Source organism: Grammomys surdaster, unplaced genomic scaffold, assembly GCF_004785775.1.
Source record: "Grammomys surdaster isolate TR1022 unplaced genomic scaffold, NIH_TR_1.0 169, whole genome shotgun sequence".
NCBI classification, from domain to species: Eukaryota; Metazoa; Chordata; class Mammalia; order Rodentia; family Muridae; genus Grammomys; species Grammomys surdaster.
Genome location: NW_021604617.1, coordinates 2,339,499 through 2,358,660, shown reverse-complemented (window position 1 = coordinate 2,358,660; position 19,162 = coordinate 2,339,499). Strand labels below are relative to the sequence as shown.

The 19,162-nt window shown below is 41.2% G+C and overlaps 1 protein-coding gene across 1 annotated transcript in view; it reads left to right on the top strand.

The window, feature by feature from the left end:
• Kat2b (lysine acetyltransferase 2B) overlaps positions 1–19,162 on the top strand; it is a 99,879-nt gene that overhangs the window by 47,089 nt on the left and 33,628 nt on the right. The window contains exons 3-6 of the mRNA XM_028766602.1: positions 4,449–4,594; positions 9,224–9,316; positions 11,190–11,371; positions 16,922–17,113. Of these exons, the coding sequence (XP_028622435.1) occupies positions 4,449–4,594; positions 9,224–9,316; positions 11,190–11,371; positions 16,922–17,113 (613 nt within the window). The remainder of the gene's footprint in view (positions 1–4,448; positions 4,595–9,223; positions 9,317–11,189; positions 11,372–16,921; positions 17,114–19,162) is intronic.

Sequence of the window (19,162 nt, the reverse complement as noted above, 5' to 3'; positions counted from 1 at the left end):
TTCCTTCCTTCCTTCCTTCCTTCCTTCCTTCCTTCCTTCCTTCCTTCCTTCCTTCCTTCCTTCTTTCCTTCATTGTTTTGTATTTTTTAAAGATTTATTTTATTTTATGTATATGAGTATGCTGTGGTTGTCTTCAGACACACCAGAAGAGGTTATCAGATCCCATTACAGATGGTTGTGAGCCACCATGTGGTTGTTAGGAATTGAACTCAGGACCTCTGGAAGAACAGTCAGTGCTCTTAACCGCTTAGCCATCTCTCCAACCCTGTTTTTGTATTTTGAGGCAGTGTCTTCCTATGTAGCCCTGGTTGTCCTGGAACTCACTTTGGAGAAGAGGTAGTCTTGAATTCACATTAATTCCCTGCCTCTGCCTCCCAATTGCTGTGTTTAAAGGCATGCACTGTCACACCTAACCTTAAGTTTCTTTTTAAATAAATGAATATTTTTTCCCTTTATATTTTTAGGGTCATAAAAGTCTGGAAATGAACCTAGGAGAACTGGGAAGCAATTGTGATTGGGGTGTATGGCATGAAATTTCCAAATAATCAAAATAAAAATATTAAGTAAAAAATTATTCATTTATTTAATAATATGATTTTTTTTTTACTTGAATGTGTGTATGTAAACTGCATGCCTGGAGTGCCCACAGAGACCAGAAGATGTCAGAACACCACTCCAGTGACCCAGACTAGAATAACAAACAGTTGTAAGCTGCCACGTTGATGCTAGGAACTGAACCCAGATCCTCTGGAAGAGCAGCCAGGACTCTTAACCACGGAGCCATCTCTCTATAGCTTCCAAATTTAAAAATTCTATACTATCAAATCCATTCAGTCAAACACAGGCCCTCACAAACTCTGCAAGCCTCTGCACAGCATATGACAGTCCATTAGTACCTGAATTCGTTTAAGGCAGTGGGAAAAGACTGGCATTCTCACAAGGCAGGCAGAGGAGTTGGCAGTACTAGAGAGGGCAGTATCTGTGGAAAGTAACACAACACCTAAGGCATCCAGTCAGTGCAACAGAGCACCAGTAGTCATTACTGATTCTATAGCATGGTCTGTTATGAGAATACACCCATCAAGGACAGTGGTGAGGGGCCAGGCCTTCCCATATTAACTGCTATACTGTGCTGATGAGACTTCTTGAGAGGTAGGAAGGAAGTACTCACCACATCTTAAAATAGCACACCCCAGCCAGTCTCAGCAGGAGCTGGGACTTGGCAGGATTATAGAGTTGAAACCAGCCAGGGCAATGAAGTGCACGGTGAGACATTGCCAAAGGGGGAAAAAATGGCAAAAGCCAATCCCAAAACCTGAGCATCAAGGTACATGCTTATAATTCCTACGGTTGGGAAACAGAGACAGGAAAATTGCCACAAGTTTGAGGCTAGAAGGCCAGCCTGGTCTACAGAGCAAGTTCTAGAACAGTTGGATCTACACTGTAAGACTTGAGAAAATCAATTAAACAATACTCCGGAAAAGGAATTAATTACATTTCCATTTATTTCTAAGACTATACTATACATTCATGTCAAATTACAAATGTTTACAAACAGAAAAGTTACTGTTCAAAGCTGATTGTGGTGGTACACACTTTTAATCCCAGCACTTGGGAGTCAGAGGCAGGCAGATTTCTGTGAGTTTGATGCCAGCCTTGTCTTCATATCAAATTCAAAGCCAGCCTGGATTACATAGTAAGACAGTGTCTCAAAAATAAATAAATAAATAAATAAATAAATAAATAAATAAATAACGGTGGCATGGTGACACAGACCTTTAGTTTCAGCATTCAGGAAGCAGTGGCAGGTGGATCTCTATGAATTCAAGTCAAGCTTGGTTTAGCGACCTAGTTCCAGTACAGTTAGGGTTACACAGATAAAGCCTGTCTCCAAGGAAAAAAAGAAGAACAAACAAGTAAAATTAAAAAAATGGCATAAGTACATTTTATTTTATTTTTTTACTTGACTACAGTATGTGGCCATCTCACTTGGAATTAGACTTCATGTAAGTAGAACAATGTTAGGTCAGTTTTTTCTTAGGTCTGTGCAGGAACCAGGTTCTTCCTTGAGGTCAGTTGGAAGCCTTCAGGGGACAGACCTCATTTTGGAGATAAATAGGCTAAAATTTTTATGTCAGTTAATTGCAGAAATACTTTTTTTCTTTGTTGCCACTCAAGGCTGGTCTTGTATTAATCATTCTGCCTAAGTCTTGCATGTACAGGTGTGTGCCTCTCACTAATTTCTGACACCAGCTTGCTTCATCAAATATCAGGCTATTGGGAACTTCTAGCTTCTCTATCTCCAAAACATAAGGGTACTACCAACAAGGACAATTGGACTCCTTCTTTTTTTTTCCCCCCGAGTTTCTCTGTGTAGCCCTGGCTGTCCTGGAACTCACTCTGTAGACCAGGCTGGCCTTGAACTCAGAAATCCACCTGCCTCTGCCTCCCAAGTGCTGGGACTAAAGTCCTGCGCCACCACTTCCCGGCAGCCAATTGGACTCCTAAAACAATGTGACAGTCATCCTGAAATGACAGCTGGCTTGTCTCTGTCCTCATCTTCTTCCCCATCAGCCACAGGATTCACTCATTCTTTGTGACCTTACAGAGCCGCTGCATTTTCTTTTTGTTTTGTTTTTTGTTTTTCAAGACAGGGTTTCTCCATGTAGGCCACCGCGTTTTCTTAAACTCCCGACTACTCGCTCTGTTCTCAGGGCAGTCTAAACATGGTCTTACTCAAACAACCCACATCGCTCTGAGAGCCTAGGATGACTTACCTAAGTTTCTCTCTCCTTGCTCCTTTATGTAAGTTGTCCAGACACATCCATAGGTTGGAGGGGGCGGGGTTTACATTTTTGCCACACTTCTCAATCTTTGGGGCTGTTTTCTAGCATTGAACATGATAAACTTATCTCTGGACTTTAGGCATTCAGTCACCCTCTACTGATGCCAACACTCAGGGGTGCCTCCCTCTAACTACAAGGCAATACTCTTCACTGATAAGCAGCTTGTGTTAAGTCCTAAAGAACCACTAATTACTAAAAAAAAAAAAAAAAAAAAAAACTTAGTGTATGGCTGTTTTGCCTTTTTATGTGTGCTTGGTGCTTGTGGAGGTCAGAAGACATCAAATCTCTTAGAACTAGAGTGACAGTTGGTTATGAACCTTCCTGTGGGTCCTGGGAATCAAACCTGGGTCCTGGAAAACAACCAGTCCTTTTAACTGCTGAACGGTATATTCAGCCTCCTTAATATTTTCTAAAGCAGATTTTTGATGTAAGTAGTCATGCTTCAGTTTTATATTTTTCTTAAGTCTATTTTTGTTTTTGTTTGCATAGCTGCTGAGGATTGAACTCGGGGACTCATGCTGGCTAGGCCAAGTGTTTTGTGAAACCACACCAGTCCTAAGAAGGCATGCTTTTTAAGACATGGTTCTTGGGGCTAGAGAAATTGCTTAGCCATTAAAAGGATTTTTTTGTCCTAATAGAGGACCTGGGTCCAATTTTCATCTCATAAATGTTTGCTAATGCTAGTACCCTCTCTTCTAGACTCCTTGGGTAACAGGCAGACTATCATGTATATGCATATATGCAGGCAAATATACACACAAAAGAATAAATAAATAATTTCAAAAGTCAAAGAAATGAGTTTTTATGCATTGTATGCTTGAAAACTGCCAAGAGAGAGATTTTAAATATTTTCTCGCTACTAAAACTGGGTATGCTCAGCTCATCAGCTCCTTTTCAGGTTGATAATGCAAAGATGTAGTATTGATGCTTGCGAATTCAGATGTGTCCCCTGAATTTACTCAGTTAAGAAGATTACAAAGACTGCTTTGGCCTCTTTAATTTTTGTTTGTTTGTGTGTGTGCGTGTGTATGTGTGTGTGTGTGTTTGCTACAATGTGCTTGTGGAGGCAGAGAACAACTGTCTGGAGCTGGTTCTCTCCTACAGTTTGAGACAAGGAGATTGAAATGAGGGTGTCAATCTTGGATATAAACACCCTCACCCACTGAGTCAGCTCATTGTCAGCCACCATGCTTGGCTACTTATCATTGTGTTGGTATGTGTGTATGTGTGTGTATGTATGTATGTATGTATGTGTAGGTGTGAACATGCTATGGCACATGTGAGGAGGTCAGAGGACAGCGTTTAGGAGTCTATTCTTTCCTTACACTGTGGGTCTGGGTATTGAACTTGAGTCATCAGGTTTATGTGACAAGAGTGTTAACTTGCTGACCCATCTTTGATGGCCCCACTGTTTTATTTGTATTTGGGACCTTGCTTTGTAGTTCATGTTTGCCTGGAATTCGTATTCCACCTGTCTCAGCCTGCCAGGGCTGGGATTTCAGGTTAGTGCCATCATGTTAGGTGATAATTCTACTTTATTAAGGATGATGTTTATGACTGTCTCTTGACTTCTTATATCTCTTCCTTTGATCTCACCGTAAGCTGCTCATGTTTCCCACTTGGAGAATGTGTCAGAGGAGGAAATGAACAGACTCCTGGGAATTGTGTTGGATGTGGAGTATCTCTTTACCTGCGTCCACAAAGAAGAAGATGCAGATACCAAACAAGTTTATTTTTACCTATTCAAGGTGAGATCTTAACATTTTATTTATTGTATTTAATTACTTCTGGGTGTGCATGTATATACATGCACTCGTGAGTGTCATGACTCAGATGGTGGAGATTAGGGAACAGCTTATGGGAATCATTTTTATATTTCCTACATTGGGTTCTCAGGGATTAACTCAGGTCATCAGCTTTGGTAGCAAGTACCTTTTCCTGCTAAACAATCATGTTGGGTTTTTATTACTGTTTAAATGACTTATTTTTAGTTATGTGTATATGTCTATGTCTGTGTAGGAATTTGTGCACCTAAGTATGGGTGCATCCAAAGGCCAGAGAGGCTGTTGGGTCCCTTGGAGCTGGAGTTATAGGTAGTTGCAAACTGTCTGATATCCAACATAGATGTTGGGAACTGAATTCAAGTTTGCTGGAAGTATAGCAAGTACTCTTAACCACTGAGCCATCTCTCCAGCCCTCTTATTTTTACTATTTTTTTTTTTTCAAGACAGGGTTTCTCTTTATAGCCTGGGCTGTCCTGGAATTCACTCTGTAGACCAGGCTGGCTTCGAACTTAGAAATCCGCCTGCCTCTGCCTCCCAAGTGCTGGGATTAAAGGTGTGCACCACCACTGCCCAGTCTTATTTTTACTTTTTGAGAAACTGTCTTATGTACTCCATGCTGGCCTCAAACTCTGTGTTGCTGAGGCTTATTTTAAATTGACTTTCCTGCCTCTACCTTCTAGGACCTAGAATCTAGATACTGACATTTCAGTTATGGGCCACTGTGCTTAGTGTGAGGTGAGAGTTTTGCATTTCCAAAGCCTTTTATTTTCCTGCCATCATGCTGATGATCCCAGTGCCATGTACAATTTGTGGGTAGAAGGCACTCAGTTCTGCTCCTGTAGCTCTGCTTCTTCAGGAGTCTCTAAAATGTCTTTACATGCATGTGCAAAATTGGACATCTTGATTCACATATGCTCATAGATTTCTTTCCATCCATCAAACAGGCGTTTAGCATAGCCTGTATCAGAGATGACACTGAGGTATCTTGAGGGACAGAGCTCTAACAAGACAAAATTCTTCCAACATGGAGTCATATGTCAGTCAAGGATATGGCCAGCGAATAATCGGGAATGGTTTGGCAATGTTAAAGCCTGTGAAGGGCAAAGGGCTGTTTCTGCCAGGGAGCTTCCCAGGCAGAGAGCCTGTGGCTTGAAGGCAGAGCAATGAAACCATCAAGGTGGAGCCTGGAGACAGGTGTCAGTGGAAAGAAACAGATCTAGGGAAGTCGACTGTCCCCAGCTGCCTTTCCTTCTTTCACACAGCTGTTCACAGGTGATGACAGGGGAGACTTTGTCAAAACCTCAAAGGAGGCAGCAGAAGGACAAGTAAAACAAGAAACTCGAGGGCTGGATAGATGGCTCAGTGGTTAAGAGCACCTCTCTTTCCAAGGCCCTGGGTTCAGTTCCCAGCATCCATGTTGGGTGATTCACAGCTGTCTGGAACTCCAGTGTCCAGGATGCATCCTTCTGGCCTTTGCAGGTTCCTGTACGTGTGTGTGTGTGTGTGTGCATGTGCGTGTGTATTTGTAGATAAAACATTTATACACATAAAAAAATCTTATAAGGAAACACACACACACACACACACAAGAAAAAAAAAAACCCAACCTTTGAGTTCTTTGCCAACACTGCATTGTGCAACCCTAGTAAAGATGTTAGGAAATACGTGAAAACAGAAGGCATGGCCAGAAACACGTGCTGAATCTGTATTTTCTTTTCCTTTTTTTTTTTTTCGGAGACAGTTTTTTTTTTAAATTATTATTAGTCTTGAAATACTGTCTCTCAGTGTTTTCCAGAACTGACCGAACTCATGATCTTCCTCGGTTATTCTAGTGCTGTGTTTATGAGCACAGGCCTCCATGCTTGGTTATTTATAGAGATCTTTATAAAACGAACTAACCTCCCCTCCCTGGTCACTCTTTTTCTCTTTCTCTGTAGTATTTGTGCATACGTGCGTGTGTGTGTGTGTGTGTGAATGTTTTGCTTGTATGTATGTCTGTGTACCACATGAAGGCAAGGCACACACCAGAAATTTAGCTATGTCCATAGCCCACAAAAGCTCTCTTCTTTTAATGAGAACTACTGTACTTAAATTATTTTTATTTTTTACTTTTTGTGTTAGTGAGGCTTGAAACCAGGGTCTTATATTCCTTTGTATTCCAATATGGACAAGTGCTATATTGAGCTACATTCCAGCCTCTGCTTATTTTTTGTGTGAGACAGAGAGCTAAGTTATCCAGTGAATTCCTTCTTTGCCATGGCTGCTGGGAATCTCAGTGGATTCTCTACAGGGTTCTTGTCTTTAAACATTTGCTATGTAGTTTTCCCTTCTGTTTGTTTATTTGTTTGTTTGTTTCTTTCTTCCTTTCTTTCTTACATTTTCTATTATTGTATTAACTGAAGAATAGGGGGATGAGTAGAAGACGGAAGAGAGAAGAGAATCCATTTTTTAAAGTTTTAGGGTACTCTTGGAATATTCCAGACTGGGATGGAGTCAGTGGGGAAGTGAGTCAGTCACACAGCATCTGTAGGATAGATCTCTCAGGTGGCAGCTTGTGAACATGGCTGTGGGGCCAGAGTCATTTGACTTAATACTGGCAGTTTAGCTGTTAGTGTTTCTCTGGAGAAAGGTCTTCGTTGAGGGAAAACAAGGACTACATAACTACAGCTGGTGTTTGTCTTGGAGCAAGTGCCCCCACAGCTTTTGCTGCCTTGCAAGTCAATTTGCTGTTGGGCTTTCCATCCCGTTGGCCATGTGGCTTGCAGCCAGTAGAACAAGCCAGCAAACATTGGCCCAGGTTGTAGCGCTGTGGCCTTTGGCCTCCCTCATCTCCAAACAACAGGACACATATATTTACTTCTAAAATCAGAATCCAAGATGGCCAGTGCTCGCTTCTCTTTCAACCATCCCTTTTTCTTTCTTTTCCTTAGACCAGGGCTTTCTATGTAGTTCAGGCCAATCTTTTTGTTGTTGTTTGAAACAGGATCTTTCTGTGTAGCTGTGGCTAGCCTGAAACTCACTGGGTAGCTAGGGCTAGCTATGAATTTGTAGCAGTCCTTACTGCTTTAGTTTCCTAGGCACTGGGATGATAGCATGAGCTGTTTTGCCCAGTTTCCAGCTCTATCCCTTTATATATATATATAAAATATAGGTTTAGGCCAGGCAATAGTGGCACACGCCTTTAATCTCAGTACTTGGGAGGCAGAGGCGGTAGGGTTTCTGAGTTTGAGGCCAGCTTGGTCTACGGAGTGAGTTCCCAGACAGCCAGAGATACACAGAGAAACCCTGTCTTGAAAAACCAAAACAAAAAAAACCAAGGTTCATATCGATTTACCTCAAAACTGAACTCAGTGGGTCAAGTTCCCAAGGGGCTGAGCTAACAAAGAAGATCTTATTTAATTCTAAAAATAAACACAGGAACTGGAATTTCTTGTTTTTAAAATTCATGATAAATCCTGTTTAGTTTTGTTTTAAGATGGAGTCTCATGTAGCTTCAAACTCACCATATAGCTAAGGATGGCCTAAACATTCTGATCCTTCTGCCTCCACCTCAGAGTTGTGGGATTCCAGGCAGAGCTACAACTGATTCATGCTTAATTTTTAGCACTGCAAACACACACAGTATTTACCTTTATTACAATCAAGTTTTTGTGAAGATGGACATAGCACATTGAAAAAGCATCAGTAACTTGCTCACACCCATAATTTATATGGGGCCCCTGGAAGGTATTGTGCTCTGTGGTGAAATATTCCCTTTTCTGTGCCCTTTTCTTTCTCTGGAACCTTTGATCCTCGGGCTGGAGTTAGAAGCAGTGTGTTTGGTTTGTGGGCACTGAGAACATGCACCTGGCATCTACAGACGGAGAAGGAATGGAAAAAGGCAGAAGCAGAGAAAGCTTCCAGGCTTCTGAGCCTGTGCTTTTGTCCTTGGCCTTATGTGTGCAGAGTGGATCCTGCGTTTTCTAGTGTTTAAGACTCTGAGAGCTTTCAGCTACCTGTGGTGGCCTCAATGAGTCTCACTGGCCTTCTGGGTCCCTAGCAAGCAAAAATGGGAGAGAAGGGGAAACTGAGGGAGGAGTAGAGTGTGTGTGTGTGTGTGGGGGGGGGTTAGTGCAGGGTAGTCCAGACTACTCAGAATTAAGAAGTTATCTAGCTCTGTTTAAAGGCATGGAGACAAGTTTGTGGTATCTAGGAGTTTGAGTGTTTGGCTTAAGGATTAATTCTTATATATGTAGCTAAGTAGAATATAGTTGGTGACTTCTCTTAAAACTTAGGTATATGTGGGGTGGGGTTTGGGAAGACAGAAATAGATATAATATGGGATGTATTTGTGTGTGTGTGTGTGTGTGTGTGTGTGTGTGTGTACGCACAAGTATGCATACACATCCATACATGTGCGTTTTGAATGCTAGATATGGTGGTATATACTTATAATCCCAGTACTTGGGAAGCTGAGGCTGAGAAAGAAGGGCCATGAGTTTGAGGTCAGCCTGGACTGTCTGAAAAAACCAAAACCTGAACCACATATCCACAAACACACCTAACAATAGCCTTTCACACTAAAGTTTGTTTTTAAAAATGATTTCTTTGCAGCTCTTGAGAAAGTCAATTTTACAAAGAGGGAAACCTGTGGTCGAAGGCTCCTTGGAGAAGAAGCCACCATTTGAAAAGCCAAGTATTGAACAGGTAAGTGTATTTCCAGGAGCTCTTTTTACATGAATTTAAGGCTGAAGGCCCTGCCAGCTTTTGTTTGCTGGGCTCAAACCCGGAACCAGTAATCAGCATATACCATTAAGCTACTACACTCTAGCCTGAAGAACTTTTATGCTTCCTTCCACATTTCTATATAGTTCTTATATCCGTCCCCAACCATCTTCAAGATGTTCCTACTAAGACTATAGAGATCACCTAGGACACTCTGCGTCGCAGGTGCATGCACAGTTTCATGAATAATCTGGCTTTTGTCTTTTATGAGTGTTGTACACTTAGACTCTGCTCTGTATGGAGGGAGAAATAAGTAGAACTTGTAGTTAGTAAGAACTCATAAAACGTGCCTTTTCGTGCTTCTGATATCTGAAAAGGATGGTTTTCATTTGGCGCTGTCTGAAAAAGCCTATTGAGGAGAGAGAATTCATTAAGGAAGTGGAAAACATTGCAACTTGGTGGGGGTGGGGGGGAGTTAATTCTAATTCTAGCTTTGTTTCTTTTGCTGTGATAAAATACCTGATTTCTGTTGTGATAAAAATACCTGATTTTTTTTTTTTTTTAAAACAGTTTCAGAGAAAGGTGTTTATTCAGCTTACAATCCAGGTTACCATCCTTCGTAGCAGGAAAGTCACAGTGGCAGGAACAACAGGAAGCTTATCATATCACATTCACAGTCAAGAGCAGAAAGGGATTAATGCATTCAGTCTTGCTGTGTTCAGTTTTGTTTGTCGATGCTTAAACAGATCAGAACCTAGGTCATAGGGAATGGTGCTACCTACAATGGGCTGGCTCATGCCACGACAATAAACTTTATTAAAACCATCCTCTGAAGCTATGGCCAAAGGCCATCCCAATGTAAACTGGCACTCCTTTCCCAGGTAGGTCATGTCAAGTTGACAGTGCTAACCTCCGCATGATACCAGCATCTTTATAAATACATGATTTTTTATAAGAATAAATTTTCTTTCCCCCCTTCTCCTCCTCCTCCTCCTCCTCCTCTTCCTCCTCCTCCTACTCCTCCTCCTCCTCTTCCTCCTCCTCCTCTTCCTCTTCCTTCTCTTCTTCCTCTTCTTCCTCCTCATTCTCCTTCTCCTCCTCCTCTTCCTCCTCCTTCTCTTCATCTTTGGTTTTTTGAGACAGGGTTTCTTTGTATAGCCCTGGCTGTCCTGGAACTCACTCTGCACACCAGGCTTGCCTCAAACTCAGAGATCCACCTGCTTCTGCCTCCCAAGTGCTGAGATTAAAGGCATGCACCACCACGGCCTGGCTAAGAATACGTTTCCTATCAAATCTAAATTAATAAGACTTCTTGTTCTTTTATGTGATGAGATGGGAGTGTTTTGTAGAAAATTTAGATCAATCTACAACTCTCTTGGAAAAGTACACATCTATGAATGCTTTTTCTTCCTCTGATATTCTTGCTAAAACTACAAGAGTGTTATTAAAAGTGTATATTTTAGTGTTTAGTTAAAGATAAGGTACAAACTTTTAAAAATTTCACAGGCAGAAACGTTTATCCAAGAAGCTCATTCTGCATGTTTACTTGTTTAGGAGTTTTTGACCCCTCCCATGTTTGTCTGTGATTTTCTCTTTGATGGTCCAGATTAAAGTGGGAACAGAATGATAATTCTGATTTTTTTCTTTTGTCACTTCTTCCACTGTGACCAGAGGGGAGATTTTCCATGGGTAGTATTGATTCTTTTGAAGCAAAAGGAAAACTTTTTTTTCTCTATTGAAAAATTATGGTTTTTTTTTTCTTTTTCATTGCTAATAACCAGTGAGGTAACTGGTTGTATTCAGAGTTAATGTGGTCATATAGATGCATGAATATGCTGGTTTTTCATCTTTTTAGGGTGTGAACAACTTTGTACAGTACAAGTTTAGTCACTTGCCATCAAAAGAGAGGCAGACAACAATCGAGCTGGCCAAGATGTTTCTAAACCGCATCAACTACTGGCATCTGGAGGCTCCATCTCAGCGGAGACTACGGTCTCCCAATGATGACATCTCTGGATACAAGGAAAACTACACAAGGTAACTGAGTTCAAATACTGCAGCCTGGCTCCAAAGGGAAACTTCCAGGCATGAAATTACTATTTGTCTCAGCAAGTGAGGATTGCCCAGTTATTATGGTGACTCCATCCACTCAGATGGAGTCCATTCATGCCTGTATAGTTTAATTTCAAGTTCTAGGTTTAATTAATTAATAATGTATTTACTTATTTCTCTGCCGTGCCATGCATATAGAAGTTGTAGGAATTGACTTGTAGGAATTGGCTCTCTCCTTCTACTATGTGATACAGAGGGATGTAACTCAATCCTCAGGTTTGGTGGCAAGCACCATTACCCACTGAACCATCTTAATAGCCCTGATAGTATTTTAGATATATACAATGAGGTTAATTTAACTTGTGGTTTTTATTTCTTCAATGTGGCTACTATGTAATTTAAGATATCTACATGAGCCAGGGGCACATGCCTTTAATTCCAACATTTGAGAGGCAGAAGCAAGTAGATCTCTGACAAGACCAGCTTGTTCTACATTAGTGAGTTCCGTATTTTGTAGCTCAACCAAAGCTATATAATAAGACCCTGTCTCAAAGAAAAAAATCCAAGAGCATAGTTTGTATTTTTTTCACTTAACTTTTTGGTTTTAATTTTAATGATTATAATATCACATAATAAACTGACATGAAGGATAAATTAGAGAACAATTTGGTGTGTTCGGTATACAAAATATAAAGGGTTATACTCATCTTCACTGCTACTTTAAGTAGCAGTGGGAAGAACTATTCATTTTATATCTTTTTGTGATATTGGTACCATGGGTGGACGTGTTTGAGGCAGAGTGCATGTAGCCCAAGTAGCCTCGAACTCACTATATAACCCAGATGAATTCTGAGATTACAGATGTGTACCACCAATCCTGTCTTTGTAGCCCTTACTGGAGAAAATTATTGTTTCACCAAGAAAAAAAGGGACCAAAAAAAAAAAAAAAGAAAAAAAGAAAGAGAAGAAAGAGAAAAGTGAATAATTAAAAGAAGAGGTATGTGTGTGTGCATACCTGTGATCCCAAGATTCTGGAAGCAGAGGCAGGAGAATTGTGAGTTTCAGGCCACAGTCTTTAAGAAGGGGTTTGGGTAGAATGGAAGGAGAAGAAAGAGAATTAAATGTAAAGGAAACATGAGAGACATTGCCATATTTTAGAAAACAAGATAAAGCTGGGTGTGGGGCGCACGCCTTTAATCATAGCACTTGGGATGCAGAGACAGGTGGATCTCTGAGTTGTGGGGCAGCCTGAATGAGTTTCAGGACAGCCAGAACTATACAGAGAAACCCTGTCTCCAAAAAACTAAACCAAACCAATCAATCAACCAACCAACCAACCAACCAACCAACCAACCAACCAACCAACCAAAAACAAACCAAAACAATTAGTATAAGGTGGCACTTGGGAACTATCAAGATATGGGTGGCACGTAATAGATACGTAAAGAGTAGCACAAACAGAAGTTGGGCTTTCAATGGGCTGAGGGCTTGTCTCTGGCCCCCCACCTTTTCCTATCTCAGTAAGCTGTAGACAAGTCTTCTCTTCCCTGCCTCTCAGTTTCTTCCTCTGTGGAGTTGTATTCTGTGGGAAGTTCACACTGTTGTCTGGCATAAACCAGTTACAGGAAAGATTTTGGGTTTTGTTTTCACCCCCCCACCCCCACCCAACCAGTGCTGTCTAGAACACAGTCTGCGAGTGTGGGGTTGTGTAGCTGTATAATAGTCAAGACTAATGGACATTGAACTAGAGTGCAAGTACTTGAGTGAGACTCTGGAAGCTGTCATAGTATATGATAGAAACAGGGGAAGAGTCTTTTGGTGCTCAGCATCTCCAGTGAACCGCCAAATGTGGAGCCAACCATGTGAAGAGAAACTTGCCCAGAGAGACAGTGGATACGTCCCTGTATGTACTGGGACCTATTCATTTCTAGACCAAGAATCTCTGTTTATAATAGGAGGAAATGAAGGTAGATGCATTCAACTCTGCTTCCTCCATCATATCCTTTGATGAAGGTGAGCAGGGAGAAGCACCCAGCAAAGTTGGGGACAATTTAAAAAAAAACAAAAACCATACTCACAAAATAGTATTACCATGAAAATGAAGCAAATGAGATTCTCTGTGGTGAATACTGGACTCAGGGATGAATAAAGGTCTGATTCTTTATTCATTAAAAAAGTAAAAAGCAACCTGAGGTGGCACATATCTATAATCTTAGTCCTGGGGAAGTGATCCCAGGAGGGCCAGGAGTTCAAGGCCAGATGGAGCTACAGGAGACCCCACCTTAAAATATTTCATAAGGAGTTACTGAGCTGTCTCCTCTTATCCCCAGATACTCTTTCCCCTTTACTACGTGAACACAGTTAACATACAAGACAGTTAACATACAAGATTGGCTTCAAAAGAAATGAATTTTGGAATTACAGATAATAAGCAATGCTTTCTTTTTTGATAACAGGGTTACTATTTCAGTAAATAAGTAAAACTCAAAATTATTACAAAATAATACTTGAACAGGAAATATTAAGAGAGAAAATTGGCCAGCACTCAGGAGGCAGAGAAAGGCAGATCTCTGAGTTAGAGGCCAGCCTGGTCTATAGAACAAGTTCCAGGACAGCCAGGGATATTTAAATAAAAAGTGTGTATGTATGCATACACACACACACACACACACACACACACACACACACACACACACACATCTATCTATCTATCTATCTATCTATCTATCTATCTATCTATCTATCTATCTATCATCTATCGAGACAAGTGAGTTGAGAGAAGAAAACAGAAGTAGCATAATGTTTTAAGGTTGAATCTGGGGAGATGGCTCAGTGGTTGATAGCACACACTGTCCTTGCAGGGGACTGGTGTTTGGTTCCCAGCACTCATATTAGGTGGCTCATAACCACTTGTAACTACAGTTCCAAGGGATCCAACACTGTGCTCCTCCTCAGGCACTAGGCAGGCACACATAGTGCATATACATAAATACAGGCAAAACAGCCATAACACACATAAAATATTTAAAAAGAAGAAAAGATCATGGATCAAGGCAGACATAATAACACTAACACACTTCTTCCCAAGGAGCTACTCAAGCTTGTAAACCCAGTGCTCAGGTGTCTGAGGTAGTAGGATTGCCGTGAGTTCAAAGCCTGTCTACACTACGGTGTAAGGCTGTCTCAGAATATGGGGGTGGGATGGGAAGCAAGCAAAAAGCTTTTTCCTTCTCTTCCACCCATCTTTTCTCATTCCTTCCATCTCTTCTCCCTTCCCTGTAGCTCAGATTGGTGTTGAACCTGCCATTTTCCTACCTTAGCTTTCCATGTAAGAGGAGTTATAGGTATGTTTGATCATTGCCATCATACATAGGTAATATGGGGTTAGATACAGAATGAGGCCACAGGTGTGCAGCAGCATGCCATTCTTTCCTGTCCTTGCTTCACCTTACCTATCAGTGTCCTCACTGGATGGAGGGAGGCTTTGATTTTTGGACAGCAGCGCTGGGAAGAGGATGGTTTATGGGGTCTCCCATGCTTAATGCTGTACTCTGGGAATCCCATGATCTCTGCTTGTTGCTGTTTCTGGGAGTAGCGGAGTCCACATCTGTAGAATGAAAATCTAAGGATGGTTTCTGAATCTTTTCTAGCATTAGTGTTGAAGGAAGTTTTCTAACTCAGATAGCCTCTATTGTTAGCTGACTGCAGACCGCCGGTCAGGTCAAGCAAACTGGGTTTCTCTTCCATCCCACAGTGCTGAAAGTAGTTTTGACTTTGAGCCTCAGAGTGTACCTAGGTGACAGATGGTCAAAGCTTATTATTACTTCCTGCCCCCTGACTGGGTTTTGAACAGTCTTAAAGCTCTTTATCTTCTCTCTACAGCTTCAGTGGTAAGAGAGTGAGGTCTAGGCAGTTTGTTTTCGTTTGTTCGTTCGTTCTTCATTCATTCGTTCATTCATTCATTCACTTACTCACATATCATAAAAAAGAAAAGTGTGTGTGTGTGTGTGTGTGTGTGTGTGTGTGTGTGTGTGTGTGTAGTATATGCTCGTGTGTATTTGAGAGGAACACAGTATTAATATGTACCTAGGCCAGGCTGGCTACAAACTTTAGTGATCCTCCTCCCTTGGCCACCTGAATACTGCAATCACAGGGTATGCCATCATGCCTAGCTGCATAGGTATTTTCTTTGTTTTAATTACATTTTGTTTATGGGGTGTGTGTGGAATGTTGGTTGTTAGGCTTAGCAGCAAGTTACTTTTCCCTTGAGTGATGATGCCACATAAGGAAATGCATCTGTTGCCTTTCCTTTTTGCTTCTCACTTATATAGCTTGCTAATTAATTAATTAATTAATTAATTTTCAGTTCTGGGACCAAATCCACAACCTTGCTCATGCTAAGTGAGCTTTCTGCCTCTGAACTACATCCCAAAGTCCACTTTATATACATACTTCTTTCAATTTTTTTAGTTTTAAGTACTACATACTATTTTTTAAAAAAGATTTATTTATTTATTTATTTATTTATTTATTTATTTATTTAGTATACAGCATTCTGCCTGTGTGTATGCCTGCACACCGGAGGATGCCACCTGATTTTATTATAGGTGGTTATGGGCCACCATGTGGTTGCTGGGAATCGAACTCAGAACCTCTGGAAGAGCAGCCAGTGCTCTTAACCTCTGAGCCATCTCTCTAGCCCAGTACTTCATACTATTAAAATATCTACAATAATTTAAAGAAATAATTTAAATTAAGAAATAATTTCCCAACTCTATGATTAGACAAGTTCCTTTAGGCCAAGTTAGATGTGATGTATACATTTTTCAGATGCTTACCAACTATCTTTAAAAATAGGATGTTTCAGATTAGTAGGTTTTCTAATTGATGATCTATTTGAATATGACTTTACATGAACAGTGACAGGATTATACCTTATAACACATTTGATTGTGCTACATTTAACTTTCCAAGATACAGCAACCCAGGCAGGCAGCCGTATTTGCTTGGTATTCAGTGTGTTAGATACATATTCTCCTCCTTGGATCTCAAAAACTTCCTTCCTGTCATGCAGGAATGTTGAGCTCAATCTTCAGTTCTCATCTGCTTTAGTGCTAGGATTATTGGCTATTGCCCCTGGCCTATAATTTTGAGATGAACTCAAATTACACTCTGTACCTTACACATGCCGTCTCATTCCTTAGAGAGTCCAGTGAAGTAGCTGCGACTTGTCCCTGTTTTATAGGCAAGAAGGGGGATACTGACCAATGTAATATATCTATGTAGGTAGTCAAGTGGCAAAGCAGTATTGAATTCCAGACTCCCTGCACAACAGAATAGGAGGAGGCTTACAGGTGGGCCAGCTGCTCTTATGCTGCGCTCACTTCTTGCTAGTAATCTTTGTTGGCTGATATTTTTGGCTGTCATTGAAGGCCTAGCTCCTGAGCTTCATTGCCTAGTTCTTTGCGATTGGATGTTTTAGATGGCTGGGAGAGACTTGATGGCTTACTTATGGAACTTGTCTCCTTTTTGCAGGTGGTTGTGCTACTGCAATGTACCGCAGTTCTGTGACAGCTTACCTCGGTATGAAACCACAAAGGTGTTTGGGAGAACATTGCTTCGCTCGGTCTTCACCATCATGAGACGACAACTCTTGGAACAAGCCAGACAGGAAAAGGACAAATTGCCTCTTGAGAAACGCACGCTAATCCTCACACATTTCCCAAAGTAAGGGACTTTGCTTTATCCCAGGGCTTAAGGTTGTGGAGAATATACCAAGGCCTGCATAAGTACCACAATCATGAACATCGGAATATTGCAGTGATTTCACAGACCGCTTGTGGTTTGAATAAGACACAGAGACTTCTAATAATTTAAAAGCTGTTGTCCTTTTGCTGGGGAAGTCTCTCAGCTAGGTCATCTAAATTTATCCTAACTTCTCTGCCAACCTGTCTCTCCCTGTGGTTCTCCCTTCCTGCTTACAGTTCCTTGCCTCCTGCTTCTCTTCTTCTCCCTGAAGTCTCACCCCTGTACTTCCTGCCCCACGTCAAGCCATCAGCTTTTTATTATACAAAAAGCCATACTCCAATCTGACAATCAAGACAATACCTATTCATCTCTTAGGGTTGCCTTTGGGCAACGAAACTGCCTGACCTTCATCTTTTGGGCGGGTGAGGTAGGACAAGAATTTACATATAGAAAACTCAGTGATGGGGCCATAGGAATGACAATATCAGAATCTTGCCAGCATTTAGCCCTCTGCCAGTAGAGAATTAACAATTGAAAATACAGGGACACAAACATCTTCATACAAATGTAAAGGAAGGTCACCGGAACTTTAGAGAAAGGGGGCTCCAGCATACCACCACCACCACCACCACCACCACCACCACCACCACCACCACCACGTTCATCAGTAGTGATTGTTTTCTAACTGAGGTTACTGAACTCTCCTAGACTGTTTAATCTGAATCCAAAGGCTGATTTAGAGAATCCCGTGGATATCATTGAGAGCCTTGAGTAAACAGCATTTGCAATATCAAGTTTTTCTAAGGAAACCTGCATATGAGGTGGAGGCACAAGTACCAGGAACAAGATTCCAGTCATGCCATGTATAGGGTTCCACATAGAAGTGCAGGTTGCATGCCACCTTAGATAGACGGAATGTGACTCTGATAATGCTGCAGCACAGAGGCCACCTTTAGTAGGGCCATTTCACACCTACTGTTTCCAATTTGTCACTTAAGGAGCATTTTGCTTTCAGACCATAGTTATCTTTCTCTGTCAAGGGATAAAGAGTCACCCTGAACCCCACACCCATTATAGTGCTAATGGAGAAATTTTGATTACTTTGTATAGTGACAGTTTTTTTTTTCCCCGTAGCAAAATAATTTTGCTCTTTGTAGATATTTGCTAATTATAGAGTGTTGCTCCCTCAGCTCCCAGTTCTGGCATGCTTGTGCATTGAGCTGAGAAACCAAGGCTGCTTTCTTTCTTCTCTGTTACTAATGGTAGGTTAAAACTACCACCCACCTCTCCTCTGAAATCCCCTTTCATAGAATCTGTCAACATTCGAGGCTGTTGGGGGTTTATACCTACAGTTTTGACTGTGGAACCATACATGTTGAAAGTCTGAGGTGCTCTCTGAGGCTCTGGCTATCTGTATCAGATTGAGATCTAGGACTTAGCCACTTTTTTTCTTTCGATGATTTATTATTTATTTCTTTATTTTTTTTTTTGTTTTTTTTATTTATTCTTCTTTCATACGTTACATCCTGTCCGCAGTCTCCCCTCCCTCCTCTCTTCCCACTTTCTTACCTCTTCCATATTATTTATTTCTTGAGACAGAGTCTCAACATGCAGTCCTGATACCTTGCTGGTCTGGAACTTGCTATGTAGACTAGACTGCCTTGGACTCACAGAAATTGCCTTGCCTCTGCCTCCTGAGTGCTGTGATCAAAGTACCCAGCTCTTACTAATTGTTGTAGTACAGATACTGGGATTGAATTTAGGGCTTTTTTGTTTTTTCAAGACAGGGTCTCTGTATATAACAGCCCTGGCTGTCCTGGAACTCACTAGGTAGACCAGGCTGGCTTCTAACTCACAGAACTCTGCCTCCCAAGTGCTGGGATTAAAGGCTTGTGTGTATTTTTGCTTTTTTGGTTTTTGTTTTGTTTTGTTTTTTTTGAGTCCCTTTCTGAATTGCCCAGACTGATTTGAAATGGTGATCTTTCTGCCTTAGCCTTCTGAGTAACTGGGATTCCAGACTGGTGCCAG